Genomic DNA, 18506 nt, shown 5'->3' on the forward strand with positions numbered 1-18506 from the left:
ATAAATATACCACTTTTTGTACATTTGAAGTTGCATGTTGAGATTGTAGATTTCTGTTTGCCTGTACATTGAAGGTCCCATATATGTAGCGCCAGACATGATACTGTGCAATGTGATACAACTGCTGATAAAAAAAGATAAATAAATAAATTGCTTATATCTTTTTAAAAAATACAAATAAATAAAATGTTCTGATGAAAGCTGTTAGTCTTTGTGCTGTGTTTAGGCAGCGTTCAACCCACCAAGTTGTGAGATAATTGGTAAGTGTACCAGGTCTTCGTATAATCTGAATCATTTGATCTTCAAGTATTTGCCTGAAAATACTTGAAAATCACTTTTTGCTCACTCAGCAGATGCAAGAGTGTTCTAGACAGTCAATCCAGACACTAGAGGCCCAAAAGTCACACATGATGAAACCAAGACCGCTGTGAGGTTCACAACAAGTCTGAGCGATCTCATGAGAGTGCAACTTCCTGTTTCAAAAGTAAGGCAGGTGGTGGTTTCCTGTTTTTGATGTTCAGTTGTTCACACTGGCTTTAAAAAGTGTAAATGTAGTATTTTATGTGGTGTAAAAAAAATAAAACTTTTTTAAATCTGTTTACAAGAAGCTATAGGAGCTAGTGACGGTGGATGGTGGAGTTACTGAGAACAGTTTGACCTGCGGTATGGACATTTTCTGGTCTTCCGAACCAACTAACAGTTAAAGTCAACATGAAATGGCATTCATAGCCGATTTTACTTCCACAATGGAACGAATTTCTAAGTGATACAAAATATTCAAATAGAAAAAAAATGTAGGGCAGGACTTTTTCCATTGGATCATGAAAAGTAGGTGTTCCATAAAAGAACAGAGCCAGAACTGAATGCAAGTTTGCAGTCGATGGTGAAGGAGTATTCCCCTTTATGAAACACAGTTAGCATTAAATTACAAAACACACATTATGCCCCCATTGAGGAATGTTCCCGATACTGAGGGGTGAATAGTTGCACTTAGCATTGGTGTCATAATTCCATATTACATTAACATAATGGCGTGGCTGCACGTGCTGAAAATGGCACTTGTACAAGACCAGTTTGAAAACATGAGAAACACTTTAGTGATTAAACTATGTTTTAAAAACTCTTTCCCCTCATGCGCTTGTGTGTGGTTGAGATATAGATTTCTCAAGCGCTTGTCAGTCATGCATGATTTTTTAACTGATAATTCCAAAAGTTTTCCATCATTTTGACAGATAAGAAACATCAAGGAAAGAAAGAAAGAAAACCATTTGAAACTAGCACATGAGTTTTCATTTCCTTCATCTTTGCGTGATATATGCAGCTTCTCTTTTGCTCCACAAGCTTGTGTTTGAGAGAGAGCAAAATAGCGTTTTCTTTAGACAGTCGTTGTTGTCCTAAACAATGCAACTTCAAAAATCAAATGTGTTATGTGTAAAGATGATGCTGGAAAAAAGGATATGAGTTATTGTCTTTCACTTTTACTTATCACAACACAGGATAAAGTAATCAAATGAGCATCATACTCTGTCAGGCTCAATGCAACAAACCCAGAACAATCAATTAAAACTAAGGCCGGATTGCCCACTCCGTGAATGCCCAGAACGATATGAATAAAATAACATGAATAACACATCATACTTTTTGGCTGGTCAACTTGTAAAGGTAAGCTACACTGTCTTCAAAGGTGCACTCAGTAATTTCTTTTAAGTATGTCGAAGTGGCTTACATTGGGTTAGACTGACACCTAGTGGTCTGGATGCTGCATCATTAAAATACAGTAGTTTTCAGTTACCAATGCCATTGCAGAAATTCACCATGTACAGTAAGTCGGGATTCATTAATCCATGAATGGAATAGTCCAATAACAGGGCTGTTACTGAGAATAAGCAAGTAGTATTCAGCTGGTGAGGTGATGCTAACATGGCTGCCTCCATGAGGCACCCCTGTCCCATGTAGACTAAAACAGCTTTTATACAGTAAAGTTAATGATATGACTGAACTCTTACACGAGTGGTCATGATTTTATACATTTGCTTCAACATTACTATTGATTTCTAAAACTTTTCAAGTAAGGAAAAAAATTACTGAGTGAACCTATAAAAGCTGAAAACATCAATATTGGTTATATCAAGATATTAAATACAAAAGAATGGAAAACATAAACAAATATTGTATCAGTACTTGGTATCGTCTGATCCCTAAAACTAGGTACATGGTACTTGTATCGGTCTTCAAAAATTGGTATCAGTGTATCTCTATTTAATTTGTATTTGTATTATTTCTTTTTTGTGGTAATCAACATTTTGCCACAAATTCACAACAGAAGCCTAAAACACAGCTTTTTGGTTTTTGTTTGACATTATTTTCACAAAGAAAAAAAATTAATTCATAATCTAGTCCCGCCCTACATTTTTCACTCACATTATGGAAGTAAAATGGGTTGCGAACGGCGTTTCATGTTGACTTTAAAGATGGACCTTTAATTCTCCACAACTTCAACTGTACTGTGTATAAATCTATTCTGACTGCTCAACACAAACGCTTACTGATAAAGGTGGTGTGCCGTCATCTTCCACTGTCACAGTGAGTGTGTACTGCTGTTGTTTTTCTCTGTCAGGAGGTGAGGGTCGTGTCACTATCTCTCCCGTCATACGGTCCATTCTGAAGGTCAGGTCTTGGTTACCACCAGTGATGTAGTATGACAGCATGGCATTGGGTCCGATGTCACGATCTGTTGCTACAACACGCAGGACTGATGTACCACCCCCCACATTCTGAAACCCAAATACAAATTAAATGATTAAACAAAATAAATTATAAATCCAGTTATAAAAACTAACATTAATCAATTCTTTTGATTTGCCATTTCCAAGGTATTAACAATGTACTAACAAACTTGAATGTGATTAATAAAACCATCTAAACATTTCTCATAAATAAAATACTGGAAAAATCTCTTAAAGGGAACCTATTATGCAAAGCTCACTTGTATATAAATGTGAGTCAGCAGTGTGTGTGTACACAACTACAATACAATGTTAAAAGTCCACCCACTCCTCTTTCTTATATTTCTATTAATCAAATACAGCGTGTCAAAATGAACGGTTTTCTTTTCTGCTCTAAAGTGATGTCATGTTAAGAGTAGGCCTCGCCCACGACTGGTGACAGACTCTACCCTATTATCATAGACCCTCCTCCCCTGAGTGATCTGCCATTTTTTCCACGCTGGAGCAGATACCGTGAGAAGAAGAATGTCTCAACTTTTTAAGCGTCATAAGTGTTCTGTTGTTGGCTGTAAAAGTGAACAAAAGAGTCTTCATGTACTCCCATCATCAGAGCCACTGGAGACGCAGTGGACAAGTTTGGTTTTTGAAGGAAATGTGCCCAAAAACATAAAACATTTTGTGTATGTTTGCACTTTGGCCGATCAGGGGCGGACTGGCCATCGGGAGAACCGCAAAATGGGCCAACTGGGCCATGATAAGCTAAAATGAGCCGCCTCGTTATGCAGAACGGACCACAAAACAGCGCCGCGATATGCAGAAAAGGACAGCGAACACCCCCCGTTACACTTTTGGGCCAGTTGCTATGTAAAATTTCTCTTCCCAGTCCAGCCCAGGCTGAATGCCGGTATTTACGCTGTCAGTCAAATTGGTTCTGATTTGTTGTTGCTGTAGTGTCCGAAGCACGAGCTGTAAAGAAGCACATTGTAAGTGCACTGTAAGTCGCTTTGGATAAAAGCGTCTGCCAAATGCATAAATGTAATGTAATGTAAAGACACAGCCCTCTTCCAAAAAGGGGGCAGGGAGCAGCAGCTCATTTGCATTTAAAGAGTCACACACAAAATCAGCGTGTTCTTGATTCCACCCAAAAAGAGGCATTTATAATATGGTATAATATATGATCCATGGGGTATTTTGAGCTGAAAATTCACAGACACATTCTGGGGACACCTGAGATTTATATTACATCTTGTAAAAAGGGGCATAATAGGTCTCCTTTAAATAAAATAATTGATGACCATGAACAAGGAAAATATAACAATGTCCCCTCTGAGACCTCCTGCATTGTGATGTTTGCTCTCTTTGATTATAAACTCACCAGGTTTTACACTTTAAAGCTAAACATAGTTTTATATAAGTTTTAACTTACATTTAATTATTAAGTCTTTAGGGCAACTTTTAGGGCAATTTTAATGATTAACACACAGAAACCTTTAGATGCTGATTAGTGACAGACCAATATATCAGCAAGGCCATTTAATCGGCTACTTTTTGGCCATTTTCAGATTATCAGCATCAGCAGGAATCCTAATTGGCTGATAAATAGAATTGTTTACTGTCAGTTCCAATATCTACTAACAGCCTCTGCCATAAGTGCAATGTTTCACTTTTTAAATATAAGTAGAGCTCATTGAAATTCAGCCACTTTGTGTACTATAGACTGTTTTTCTATCATTCAAATTTATTACATACAGTACACTGACATTATACTGGCCATCAGCCATCTTGCTTTCTATACATTAGTTTGGGCATTGGCTATTAAAAAAAAACATATCAGTTTGATGTGTTTGATGCTTATAACATCACTGGTTTGAGGTGCTGTGGTTCTGACCTCACTGATGCTGACGTTGTAGCCTCGAGGGCTCTGCAGTACGGGAGGGTTATCATTCACATCCAGAATATTTAGTGTGAGCAAAAGATCAGTGAACCTTGGAGGGGAGCCATTATCCATTGCCCGCACCTGATAGAAACGTAACACACACCACATCCACATGGACTTCAGCAAACAAACACCCATACTACTATGACTATTATGCAAAGCATACTATGATTAACCGTACATGGAAACATATGCAAAGTCATGCAACACACTGTGATCAGAGGCAGGTATTATCAGGGATGAATGCAAGGCTCTGTCTTGTGTATTCATAATTTATTAGGCATGTAGTAGACATTTGTTTTTCAATTGTGCTGTCTAAGTAGGCACTAGAGTTTGCTACAGAGCCAAAGTGTGTATTTGTAGTGTTTCTTTCTCACTTTAAGCAGGTAACGGTCCACGGCTTCACGGTCCAGAGGGGCGTTCAGGTAAACCTCTCCATACGTATTATTGGCTGTGTTGATCTTAAACACGTCTTGCATGTTCCCTGCAATCAACGTGAAATTTACCTGAAGAAAACAAGAGGAAAGTGGGGGTGGGGTTAAGAATGATTGACAGTTCATTTGAGTGATGGTGGACTGTTTATTTTATTATCATACTCATTCTCATCTCTTTGCATAATGCATACCTGCATATAAATGACCATTTGCTAGATTCGCCTTTAAAAACAGTACTGGCAAATATTTTCTTTGCAAATGGTCTCCACCCACCAAAGTATTAGACAAGCTTTTGATCTTTTCTAATGTAAGTCTACGGAAGTCCTGTGCATGGATAGTTTTTAACAAAAAATATTAAAAATACAGCAAAAGGTTGTTACTTGGGCACATAGGGATGACACACTGTGTATTTTTGCAATTGTAATTTAAAAATGTATTTATGGAAAATGTGCAATATTTGCAATGTCACATATCACTTATTATATATATATAATTCACTCTTTCTCTCTTTAACTGTCTCTTTCTCCCCCTCACCAGTCCATTTCTTCCAGCATCTTTGTCCCGTGCCAGCAGCAATGCCACTCTCTTGCCAATTGGTGTGTCCTCTGGAACATTCACCAACAAATCAGAGGTAATGTCAAACTCTGGACTGTTGTCATTCTCGTCAAGAATGGTGATTGACACCTGATAAAAGAACAGAGCAGTGAGACCTGAGATGTTTAAATTGTCTTGCTAGATCACTGCAAATTGTAGCATCAAAAATTAATTTTGATAACTAAGTATGACTTATTTACCTTCTACAAGTGTGCATCAGGAAGGAAATTAGAAAAGAGAGAATACAACAGGTTGAATTAAATGTTAATACAGACTATCCGGATTATATTATAAGATCATTCTTGTGTTAGATATTGGAAACAAACATGTTATAACTAAGGATGCACAGATGTATCGGCTGCCGATATTTATCGGCCAATTATTGACCAAATGAAAACCAACTGCATATTGGTAATAAGCATGAAAACGCTGATATAAAAAATTATTTAAATGTATATATTTTTTTTTAACTCTGTGAATTAAAATGCATATTCCAGAAATAATAATAGCCACAATATATATTGGGTTGGCACTCCTCAGAACATGAAATATTACATTTTGCTTCTTTCTTTTTCTCACTTTAATGTGAAAAAAAAGCATAAACGTGACAGTTGTGAAAGCGACATTTACCAATAGGGCACACGATGCGGGAAACAATCCAAAATGCTTTGAAACCAGCAGATTTGGACTTCTGAGATATCTGTATTATATCCATTAATGCTGCATGACTGATTGAATTAAGACTGAAATCACATTATGGCTTTATGCAATTACTAAACCTTGCATTTCTGCATTCAGCGATTCAGTCAATGTAACATTCAAAATAAAACATTTTAATCAATCATCATGTTTCCATATTTAGTTATTTTTTATTTTTATCTTTTTGTCTTCTATTTATCTTTCATTGTGGCTCTCTTTAATATTTTGGCCTGTCATGTGTTCAAAAGATCCAATCCATGTTCAATGCAAATTAGTTATTGTTAGAACTGTTAAAAAGCTTTTGTACATCTTTGTACATTTTTAAAGCATAATTCCAAAGTAAAAGAGTGATATAATGACAAAATAAGGTAAGTTGCAAAATGTCGGTATCAGCCTATGGGTTTTTAAAATCTGTATCGGCTAAAAATGTTCATATCGGTGCATCCCTAGTAATAACATTACATCATTTTGACATCTTTATCGAATTATCATTACTGTGGTAATCAACATTATGCCAAAAAGGCTGTCGAGTGAGCTTAGCTTCTTTTGAACCCCGAGTATTCTTTTAAAGGCCCATTCACATCAAGGGCGGCATGTTGCTAGACTTTGCGATCTATGTCACTGGTGAGTGTTCATACTGCTGCCGCCGCTCTAATGTTATTGGTGGACTGCACAACTGGCCGTAGTAGCGTTTGAAATGCTTTTTAGAGATGGTACTGCCTATCATACTAATTTGACAAGGTATCAAGTTCTTTTGCTTCTAACAATGCACATTCTGCAGGAGAGAGCTTTTTATATCGCTCCCCACGCCGATCTCTGTCACCAACGTTCATCGCAACAGCTCATGTCACCGGAAGTCACTGTGCTCTCATTGAAAATGAATGGCGTCGCTGTCTCACGCGATGTTGCTGCCGGTGTGAACAGGGTTTAAGAATCATTCCTGGTAATATTGTGCATTATTCATCAGTGCATGTTATTTTCGAGGAAAAGAAATGCCTGTTTTCACAATGTTTCATCATGATACACTAACTTTTTCCACCTCTGAAACAAATTGTCTTTTTTGCTGATGTCCCCAAGGCTACATGGGTGAGGAAAACTAATATTAACCAATAATATCAGCCTACATTTCACGATCCAATTAAATCACAAATTATCAAATTAAGTCCCACCCTACACTATTTCCTGCTTCCAATCTAATCTGCAACTATTGGACAAAAGGACCATTTTTTAAGGCATGTTAAGGAGGAGCGCATTACCACAGTGGAGTCTCTCTTGGGCCCTCCATCATCCGCCACAACAGTGAGTGTGTACGAGTCACCCTGCTCTCTGTCCAACAGTCCAGTCACCGTAATACGACCCTGTAGAGCACATATCCCTCCTTATTTTATATGCACATGTAGAGAAAGGAACAAAATCTGTTCTAGAGTAATCATTCTCAGAATAATTTTGACCAAGCTCAGAGACTTCAGTCAGTGCCTGACCTGACTATTCACATATATAGTATGTTTCCTCACCGTGATGCTGTCAATTTTAAAGAGCGCTAGGGCAGCTGGTGAGGTGTTAGGGTCAAATCTGTACGACAGCTGGTTTAGATTATCGGCCGACTGTGCCTTCACCTGGACGACCTCTGTTCCGGTGGCAATATTCTCCCTCAGCAAAGCTTCATAACCGGCCGATAGAAAGGCCACGGCTTCGTCGACTTCATTGAGTAAAGTAATGTAGACGGTGCAGTATGCTCGGTAAAATGGTGGGGACTGATCTGTTGCTGACAAGTTCATTAGGTAGCTGGTCTTGGTCTCATAGTCCAAGTAGTCCACTGTGGTTACCAGACCTGTACTTATATCAACATCAAATTTACGATCAGATCCTGAGACCAGGGCGTATGCCACAGCACCGCCATCCCCTACAAAGAGAAACAGAGATAGTCGAAGGAATTCAGTAATGCATCATATAACTAAAAGTAGAAATCCTTCTAAATTTACATCCACATTCAGTAGTGGCTCAGTTGTTTTTAAAACAGTATCATTTTACAGTAACAAGCTAATTTATTACCCTACAAGTAGCAGAGTTTTCAAAAAGAAGCAATGAACTTGTGAGGCAAACAAGGGCAATGTAGTGTTTTGTCACAGTGCATTGCACATACAAGGTGTGGCAATAATCAAACATATTCTTCTTAAATGTTCTCATATGTGGCATTGCGAAGTCTAATTCATTTTAGTCAATCACCTTGTTCAGGCAGTTTGTTTTTAAAGGAACCAGTTCTAAAAATATTCACCAATTAATTTTAGTCCTTCACATCAGCCCTTGTGCATGATTTTACTTTCTTTTCTTTACGTCAACTCTGGGCTCTTTCTAGATCGTCTAGAAAATAAAGTCACTATCATTTTGTTATTTGTCCTCTGATAATGTCCAATAGTGTATGTACATGCTTTAAAGGAGATTTATGCTATTTTTTCCCGAAATTCCCAGCACTGTCATTTCCAGCACATCCAATTCTGTGTTGTGTTAAACAGAAATCTGTGGTGAAAACTAAGATGATGGAAATTATTATTTAAATATTTATGAATATTATAATGATTATACATATTATAAATAATACATATTTAATATTTACGTTTTTTTAAATAAAATGTCTGACTGTCCAGAAAAGGCTAACTTTTTATAGCTAACGTTTGATGTATCCTAAATACACACGATAAAATAAAATAAAATTATAAAAAATAAAAATAATATATATATATATATATATATATATATATATATATATATATTAAAACACTTTCATAATTTTTGCATAATTTGGTAAAATATCAGCTTGATTGCAAATGACTCCCAATGAAAATATTCTCTTCACAACTGACTGTTATGATTCTCTGTTGTTTTACCTTGTGTTTAGCCTCTGTCTTTTTTTCCCCAGACTACATTCCCCATAATTCACTGCCCTCATCACTACCAGCTGATCCCAATTGTTTTCACCTGTCTTTCAGTACCTCATTAATCCTTTTGTATATAATGCCCTGATGTCTGTTTAGTCTTTGTCAGTTGTTGTGTTTTTCTCCAGTTCATGTACTGGTTTATATCTTGTTTGTAGACTTTTGTTTCCCCAATCTTGCCCTGTGCCAGCATTTATCCTGTTTTTGTATTTTGATTTATTAGTTTATCATTAAAATTTGCTGCACCTGGATGCTGCTCTAGTGACATCCTTCAAACGTTACACTGACATTTACCTTGAATATTCTTTGGTATCTTTAAACATCACTAGTCTCATATCTTATCTCAGGCATGCTTTTCACTGACACTTTTGTCGACTTGGTTAAGTATTGCAGAAACGTAAAAAAAAAAAAAAAAAAAGCAAGGCGCAAAATTGTTGGTGTGGTGGGAATGACAGTCGTACAGTCGTAATTTTTGAAAAACAATGACAGAAATAATTTTCGCAAAATAAATATTGAAATGGTTAATATTTATTTCACTCTTTATTTATATACACATTTAAACATTTAATCATTTGTATATATATGATCCATGTATATGGATTTCTTTTTTATTACAAGGCAAAAATGAACGATGAAGGCATGATAAAAAAGTTTCCATATCAATTTTAACGTGTCCTTCATTTATCAAAAAGAAAAAAGTCAATCTGTTTCAACAAAATCATAGAAGATGAAGAATCCCCAGATATAGCTGTTTAATTAGGTTTAGAGTCACCATTGTGTCAGATAAATACTGTTTTGACATAAATAAGATCATCTGTTAATTAGATATTTTACAAGACGTCTCCTTTTAAAATGTTGTAATATCATCTTGTGCAGTCAGCAACATTTTTCTAAATGTGACCTGATTTAAGTTTCTGAGAAGTTTTTGAATTATGAGACGACATTTCAAAGGCAGACAGGACCATAACATGACCTGAAACTGATCTTCATCTATCAGCTCAGTATCTACATAGGGCTGAAACAGAACCCCGGCATACTACACTGTAAGCCTGAAGGAGCATTGGGAATCTGTCCAGCATCTGATGCTCTGGTCAGCCTCCATGAGGAAGTGAAACAGGGAAGAAGTTATGGGCACAAGCAGAAGTGCAACAGAGTTGTTGTGATATAGTTTAGCATTGAGCATTAATGGAAAAATACAACACTGCGCAAGCTGTGATGCAGTCTATGACATGCACAAACACACAAACACACACGCATAGAAACATTTAGAGTACATGCAAATGTCAAGAAGAGAGGAAATGGCCCAAAACAAATTTCAGAGCTGGTTGGTGTGTACAGTAGTGTGTGTTATTGCTGTGTGGCATGGTTTATCTATTTTTTTAACCATTTAACCATGTATTGCAACTTGAATGTGTTACAACAAAATGTCATATGAACAACTAGTCAGAAATTAGACTGATTAAAATTGCCACCAAAAATGACAAAAAAAAATACCCCATAAATTACATTTACATTTATGCATTTGGCAGATGCTTTTATCCAAAGCGACTTACAGAGCCCTTATTACAGGGACAATCCCTCCGGAACAACCTGGAGTTAAGTGCCTTGCTCAAGGACACAATGGTGGTGGCTGTGGGGCTCGAACCGACTACCTTCTGCTTATCAGTTTAGTGCTTTAGCCCGCTACGCCACCACCACTCCCCTACAATTCCAAATGTAGGGGTAAGAAAATGACTTGTTATGAATTCTTCTAATGAATGTAATGAATATATTATTTAAGTCCCAGGGTTTATTTACACTAAGTCACTTCATGCGTTTTAACTTAATGGATTGACTTCTGATTGAATAAGCACACAGAAAAGCCACATGCCGTGTCTCCACAAATGGATAGAAATCCGATCTTTAACAGAGTAAATTTTGCATATGTAGCTTAAACTGCTAGATACATGCACGTACGATTAACCAAGTTTTGCCTGGAATGTGTCTGTAACGGTTACCCTGTCTTGTCTCACTGTTGCCCTTTGTTTGTCATTTTGTCACTTTTGTTATTCCTTAGTTTTCACTTTTGTCACCCTTGTACCTCCATAGTCTTCCTGTCAGCCCTCGTGTTCACTGTTCATTGTTTTCACCTGCCCTCGTTAAGTTTGCCATTTGCTTCTGTTTGTCATCTAGTTATCTTGTTTGGTGTTCTGTTTGTTCATTGGCCCCTTAGTTCTATGTTCATGTATATATACCCTGGTTTTTGGTTCAGTCCCTGTCTTTCGTTGATTGTTTGTGAACGTGGTTGTATGTAGGTGATGTTCGTTCCCATGCCTGTGTTCCCAGTTCCAGTGTTTTCGTGTTTTGTTGCCTGTGTTCCCAGTTCCAGTGTTTTCGTGTTTTGTTGCCTGTGTTCCCAGTTCCAGTGTTTTCGTGTTTTGTTGCCTGTGTTCCCAGTTCCAGTGTTTTCGTGTTTTGTTGCCTGTGTTCCCAGTTCCAGTGTTTTCGTGTTTTGTTTTTATTTTTGCCCATCGTGGTAGTTTTGTTTGTTCATCTCTGTTTGTTTCCATTCGTTTAAATAAAGTTAACTGCACTTGGATCCTCAACCTTTGTCAGCCTCAGTCCTCAATCGTTACTGAACGAAAGACCACACCATGGATCCAGCAGTATTACGCGCCAGATACCACCTGCTCTGCCTGAGGCAAGAGGACCGTCCTATTGAGGCCCACGTCCTTAAACTGGCGGCTGTTGCGGACTTCTCAGACTCCTCCCTGGTGGTCTCCTTCAGGGAAAACCTGAGTGGCTGGCTGAAGGAGCAGCTGCCGCTGGCATCACGCGGCTGGACTCTCCGCGACTTCCTGGAGTTAACCTTGCTGTTGTGCGGCTCCCCGTTCACGCCTGCACCGGTCTGCGAGCCAGAGCCTACGCCTGCCCCGGCCAGCGAGCCTGAAGTCACGCCGACCAGGAACAGCATTCCAGCGTCGCCAGTGGCCTTCTGTGAGCCAGCGCGGCCCACTTCGTCTGCCCGGAGGAGGGAGAGAAGACGGGCTTCCGCCTCCCGGCCCGCGCCTGCCCCGGTCTGCGAGCTAGAGCCCACGCATGCCACGGTGAGCAAACCTGAGCCCTCGACCGTCCCCGAGCCAGCGCCTGAAGCCTAGACCGTCCCTGAGCCAGCGCCTGAAGCCTAGACCGTCCCTGAGCCAGCGCCTGAAGCCTCGACCGTCCAAGAGCCAGCGCCAGTGGTCAGAGCCCGTCCTAGAGCCAGCGCCTCCCAAGTCACTCAAGTCTCTCAAGTCTCTCGAGTCTTCAAGGGCTCCTCCTCCCGAGATTTCCAGAGCTCCGCCTTCCGAGTTTCCCAAGCTTTCCAGAGCTCCGCCTTCCGAGCTTTCCAGAGCTCCGCCTTCCGAGCTTTCCAGAGCTCCGCCTTCCGGGCATTCCAGAGCCCCGCCTTCCGAGCTTCTTGAGCCTTCCAGAGCTCCGCCGTCCAGGCTTTCCAGAGCTCCGCCTTCCGAGCTTCCAGAGCTCCGCCCTCCGAGCTTCCCAGAGCTCCGCCTCTCAGGCCTCTCGAGCCTTCCAGGGCTCCGCCTCTTGAGCCTTCCAGGGCTCCGCCCCTCAAGCCCCTCGAGCCTACCAGGGCTCCGCCCCTCGAGCCTTCCAGGGCTCCGCCCCTCGAGCCTTCCAGGGCTCCGCCCCTCGAGCCTTCCAGGGCTCCGCCCCTCAAGCTTCTCGACCCTTCCAGGGCTCCGCCCCTCAAGCCCCTCGACCCTTCCAGGGCTCCGCCACACAAGCCCCTCGAGCCTTCCAGGGCTCCGCCCCTCAAGCCTTCCAGGGCTCCGCCCCTCAAGCCTCTCGAGCCTTCCAGGGCTCCGCCCCTCAAGCCTCTCGAGCCTCCCAGGGCTCCACCCCTCAAGTCTCTCGAACCATCCACGGCTCTGCCTTCCGAGCCTCCTCCAGAGCCTCCTACGGCTCTACGGCTCCGCCTCTCGAGCCTTCTACGGCTCCTCCTCCTGCGGCTCCGCCTCCAGAGCCTTCCTCGGCTCCGTCTCCTAAGCCTTCCTCAGCTCCATCCCCGGAGCCTTCCAGGCCTCCGCCTCTAGAACTGCCTACAGCGCCACCGCCCTCGGCTCCACCTCCTGAGCCATCCTCGGCTCCACCTCCTAGGCCTTCCTCTGCTCCGTCTCCTGAGCCTTCCTCAGCTCAGTCTCCTGTGCCTCCTACGGTTGAGCCTCCAGAGCCCCCCTCAGCTCCGCCTCCAGAGCCCCCCTCAGCTCCGTCTCCAGAGCCCCCCTCAGCTCCGTCTCCAGAGCCCCTCTCAGCTCCGCCTCCGGGACCTGTCCCTGTCCTGAGGCTGCCTCCCAGGCCTCCTAGACCTGTCCCTGTCCTGTGGCCACCTCCCAGGTTCCCTGAACCGGCCCTTGCCTTGTGGCCAGCTCCCGGGCCACTCAAACCTGTCCTCTTAGTGTGGCCTTCTCCCAGGGCCCCTGACCCGGTCCCAGTACTGTGGCCTCTTCCCAGGCCCCCTGACCCAGTCCCTGTCCAGTGGCCTCCTCCCAGGCCCCCTGACCCGGTCCCTGTCCTTGCCAAGTGGCCAGCTCCCGGGCCATCTAAACCGGCCTCTGTCCTTTGGCCACCTCCCAGGTGCCCTGAACCGGCCCCTGCTCTGCGGCCATCTCTCAGCCCTCATGTTCACTGTTCATTGTTTTCACCTGCCCTCGTTAAGTTTGCCATTTGCTTCTGTTTGTCATCTTGTTATCTTGTTTGGTGTTCTGTTTGTTCATTGGCCCCTTAGTTCTATGTTCATGTGTGTGTGTGTATGTATGTATATATATATATATATATACCCTGGTTTTTGGTTCAGTCCCTGTCTTTGGTTGATTGTTTGTGAACGTGGTTGTGTGTAGGTGATGTTCGTTCCCATGCCTGTGTTCCCAGTTCCAGTGTTTTCGTGTTTTGTTGCCTGTGTTCCCAGTTCCAGTGTTTTGTTTTGTTTTCATTTTTGCCCATCGTGGTAGTTTTGTTTGTTCATCTCTGCACTTGGATCCTCAACCTTTGTCAGCCTCAGTCCTCAATCGTTACAGTGTCTCAAACCACCACAGGAGGGGTTTTTTTTTGGAGGGCATTTACACTTGGTCTTTTCATGATTGTACTGATTTATGATCAGTAAAAACGCATGAAGTGACTAAGTGTAAGTACCCCCCTAGTACAATATTATGGTATAAAATTTGATCTCAATCTTGAAAATGTTTATAAATTAGTTTGTATTAATGAATTGATTAAAATGAAGTCAACTGGTGGGACAGTTTGTCTTAAACGTATAGAAAAAATAAGCCCTTACAAAGGTAAAAAATTGTCACTAAAAATGTATTCCAGGGGAAAACACAGCCACTAAACAAACAAGTACATTTCTGACACTGATAGTAAACACACAATTTGAAGTCTGACAACCTGTGGTGAATTGTCTGACTGATTCATTCATGATTTGGACAGATGACTCCTGTGTTTGATTTGGACTAATTCACCAATCAGTCTCAGATTATTAAAAAGAGCTCTCCAATCGAGCAGCTTGTGTATGAACAGGACCTCAAGTTGTGCTGTATGTTCCTTTTGCGTACAGCCAATCAGGACAATACATTAGAAATCTGTGTGGACTATTTACAGTATTATCAGTATTTGCATCATTTCATGGCACAGCGGCACTCCTGAAGTCTGTTTTGCAGAGAGTTTGTTGTGTTGTACCTGTGTCAGGGTCTGTAGCTCGGACCACTACCACTGATGTGCCGATCCCAGCGGTCTCTCTGAGCCCCAGACGATTGTACTGCGACTGAGTGAAGACTGGAAGCTCATCATTCACATCCTCCACATACACAATCACCTACAAACACAAATCCACAATCACATTCACAAAAAACACATTCTGCTACATGGACCCACGGCTTATTAGGGAGGGACTTTCCAAAGGGTCTGCCAAAAAATGATGTTTACAGTTATAATAAATATAAATATGTCATTCTTAGAAGACCTGTGCTGTCTTTGATAAAACACAATGGGTGGAATTTACTAAAAATGAATTGCATGTGGTAAAAGTGCAGTTTATTAGCTCATGCTGTCTATTCTGATTAATATATTTTTTATATATACAAAATATACACTCACCTAAAGGATTATTAGGAACACCTGTTCAATTTCTCATTAATGCAATTATCTAATCAACCAATTACATGGCAGTTGCTTCAATGTATTTAGGGGTGTGGTCCTGGTCAAGACAATCTCCTGAACTCCAAACTGAATGTCAGAATGGGAAAGAAAGGTGATTTAAGCAATTTTGAGCGTGGCATGGTTGTTGGTGCCAGACGGGCCGGTCTGAGTATTTCACAATCTGCTCAGTTACTGGGATTTTCACGCACAACCATTTCTAGGGTTTACAAAGAATGGTGTGAAAAGGGAAAAACATCCAGTATGCGGCAGTCCTGTGGGCGAAAATGCCTTGTTGATGCTAGAGGTCAGAGGAGAATGGGCCGACTGATTCAAGCTGATAGAAGAGCAAATTTGCCTAAAATAACTACTCGTTACAACCGAGGTATGCAGCAAAGCATTTGTGAAGCCACAACACGCACAACCTTGAGGCGGATGGGCTACAACAGCAGAAGACCCCACCGGGTACCACTCATCTCCACTACAAATAGGAAAAAGACGCTACAATTTGCAAGAGCTCACCAAAATTGGACAGTTGAAGACTGGAAAAATGTTGCCTGGTCTGATGAGTCTCGATTTCTGTTGAGACATTCAGATGGTAGAGTCAGAATTTGGCGTAAACAGAATGAGAACATGGATCCATCATGCCTTGTTACCACTGTGCAGGCTGGTGGTGGTGGTGTAATGGTGTGGGGGATGTTTTCTTGGCACACTTTAGGCCCCTTAGTGCCAATTGGGCATCGTTTAAATGCCACGGCCTACCTGAGCATTGTTTCTGACCATGTCCATCCCTTTATGGCCACCATGTACCCATCCTCTGATGGCTACTTCCAGCAGGATAATGCACCATGTCACAAAGCTCGAATCATTTCAAATTGGTTTCTTGAACATGACAATGAGTTCACTGTACTAAAATGGCCCCCACAGTCAACCAGAGTCACCCTGGATGTGCATCCCACAAATCTCCATCAACTGCAAGATGCTATCCTATCAATATGGGCCAACATTTCTAAAGAATGCTTTCAGCACCTTGTTGAATCAATGCCACGTAGAATTAAGGCAGTTCTGAAGGCGAAAGGGGGTCAAACACAGTATTAGTATGGTGTTCCTAATAATCCTTTAGGTGAGTGTATAACAGATAACACATATACACAGGTGCATTAATACACACACACACACACACACACACACACACACACACACACACACCCTGACAGAGCTGCGCATGCTGCCCTGGTCACTGTTAAACCCCTCAACCTCCAACACATGAGAGCTGCGGGTTTCTCTGTCCAGAGCTCTGTCTCCCCTGCTGATGAGTCCAGACAGACGGTCAATGTTAAACTGACCATTGTTTCCTACAGAGAGCACACAACACACACACATAAGTCACACTGCAAAAGCACAACTCTGAATAATAATTTGTTTCCAAAGGGAGGATTTGTCTCTGCTTTTCACGAATATCGACTCATCCCTTAGTTTGCATAAAAGATCCGAAAATGTTCTTATAATAATACACATACAGTACAAAGGAAGCCTAGCAAGCAAGCATTTCTGAAGTTGTTTGAAAGCGCAAACGCAAAGCTCATATTTATGTTAAAGAACCAGACAGATCTCATGAAAATGACGTGACTGTGACGACATTTTTGCAAAATGATATTATGTGGTTCCTTACATGTTTCACGGCAGATCTGAGGTGAAAGGTGCACTGAGAGGTGCTAAAAGTGAGTTAAATGTTCTACAAAAAAGATGAGGTATATAAAGTTTAATGCTCTTTCAAGTTTTAAATCATCAAAACCCACCTACCCTAAACCTAACCGATAGTGTCAAAGAAGGCAAATGTGAGACAAGATGTCATTTTGTGGTGTTTCTATGACTCTTTCATCACGTGTCCACTCGGTAGCTGTTCAGGACTCTGGATACTGAAATTCAATTTGCAAACATACATCAATTTGCATCGCAAGTGCAATGCTCTCAGTTGAGCTACTGTGCAATTTCATAGTGTCTGAACCAGTAAGTAAATGTAGTTGGTGATGTAATATAAACATTAAAATCTATGGCCTTAGAAATTATGCGCTATAGTAAAAGTGTTTACATGTCAAAGGTAGCATTTTCTAAGGAAAAGTATGTGTTTATAAATTAATAATCTGCTGTTTACTCAGGATTTGTGTGAAAGTGAATAACATTTGTTGTTGTAGCACCTCTAGTGTTCATTTCACCAGGAATGTGCCACGATAGGTACAAAGAGCCACGTAAAAATAATTTTCCAAAAATATAGGAATAGTAACTTGATTTAATGACACCAGGTTGGGAAGAATGTAAAATAAATATTCAGTAAAAAAATATAATAATCAGGTGTAGAGTGGCCTAAATTGTATGGAGCCCCTTAGAGGACAGGGAGGGTATAATTTTTTGTTCCTTTGCAATAAGTTTTGCTTTCCCCTCACAATAGTTTACGTTCCCTCGCAATAATATAGTAACCATATTTTAACCTTAATATTCATCGTAATACTACAGTAATAATCCTGGAAAATGTCAATGCTGTTAATAAAATCATAATTTTGTGGTTATTATGGTTTGACTAAAAACCATAGTGCCCAAATTACCATGGTAAATTTACAGTAAAACCACCAAAAACATGGTTACTTCACTTTTTATAGATACTACAATATTAATATAGTAAAACAGTTAAACAGTGGTTTTTGTATAGTAAAACCATACTCATAATAAAATTTATAATAATAATTCATAATTTTTAGTGTCACAGTCTTTGTTTACAGATAGTTACAACATACAGTTGAAGTCAGAAGTTTACATACACCTTAGCCAAATACATTTAAACTCAGTTGTTCACAAGTCTTGACTTTTTATCGAAGAAAACATTCCCTGCCTTAGATCAGTTCGGATCACTACTTTATTTTAAGAATTTGAAATGTCAAAATAATAGTTATTTTATAACTATAAATAATAGGTAATTATTTATTTCAGCTTTTATTTCTTTCATCACATTCCCAGT

At 40.7% G+C, this 18506-nt stretch overlaps 1 protein-coding gene across 1 annotated transcript in view; it reads right to left on the reverse strand.

The window, feature by feature from the left end:
- Positions 1-2159: 2159 nt before the first annotated feature.
- The window catches only part of LOC127660306 (cadherin-23-like), a 227864-nt gene continuing 211517 nt past the window's right edge, over positions 2160-18506 (reverse strand). The window contains exons 28-35 of the mRNA XM_052150444.1: positions 16703-16848; positions 15038-15173; positions 7904-8292; positions 7646-7747; positions 5631-5780; positions 5040-5168; positions 4615-4743; positions 2160-2774 (exon numbers count right to left, since the gene is read on the reverse strand). Of these exons, the coding sequence (XP_052006404.1) occupies positions 2517-2774; positions 4615-4743; positions 5040-5168; positions 5631-5780; positions 7646-7747; positions 7904-8292; positions 15038-15173; positions 16703-16848 (1439 nt within the window). The 3' untranslated portion in view covers positions 2160-2516. The remainder of the gene's footprint in view (positions 2775-4614; positions 4744-5039; positions 5169-5630; positions 5781-7645; positions 7748-7903; positions 8293-15037; positions 15174-16702; positions 16849-18506) is intronic.

The sequence above is a fragment of the Xyrauchen texanus genome, chromosome 20, assembly GCF_025860055.1.
Source record: "Xyrauchen texanus isolate HMW12.3.18 chromosome 20, RBS_HiC_50CHRs, whole genome shotgun sequence".
Lineage (NCBI taxonomy): Eukaryota > Metazoa > Chordata > Actinopteri > Cypriniformes > Catostomidae > Xyrauchen > Xyrauchen texanus.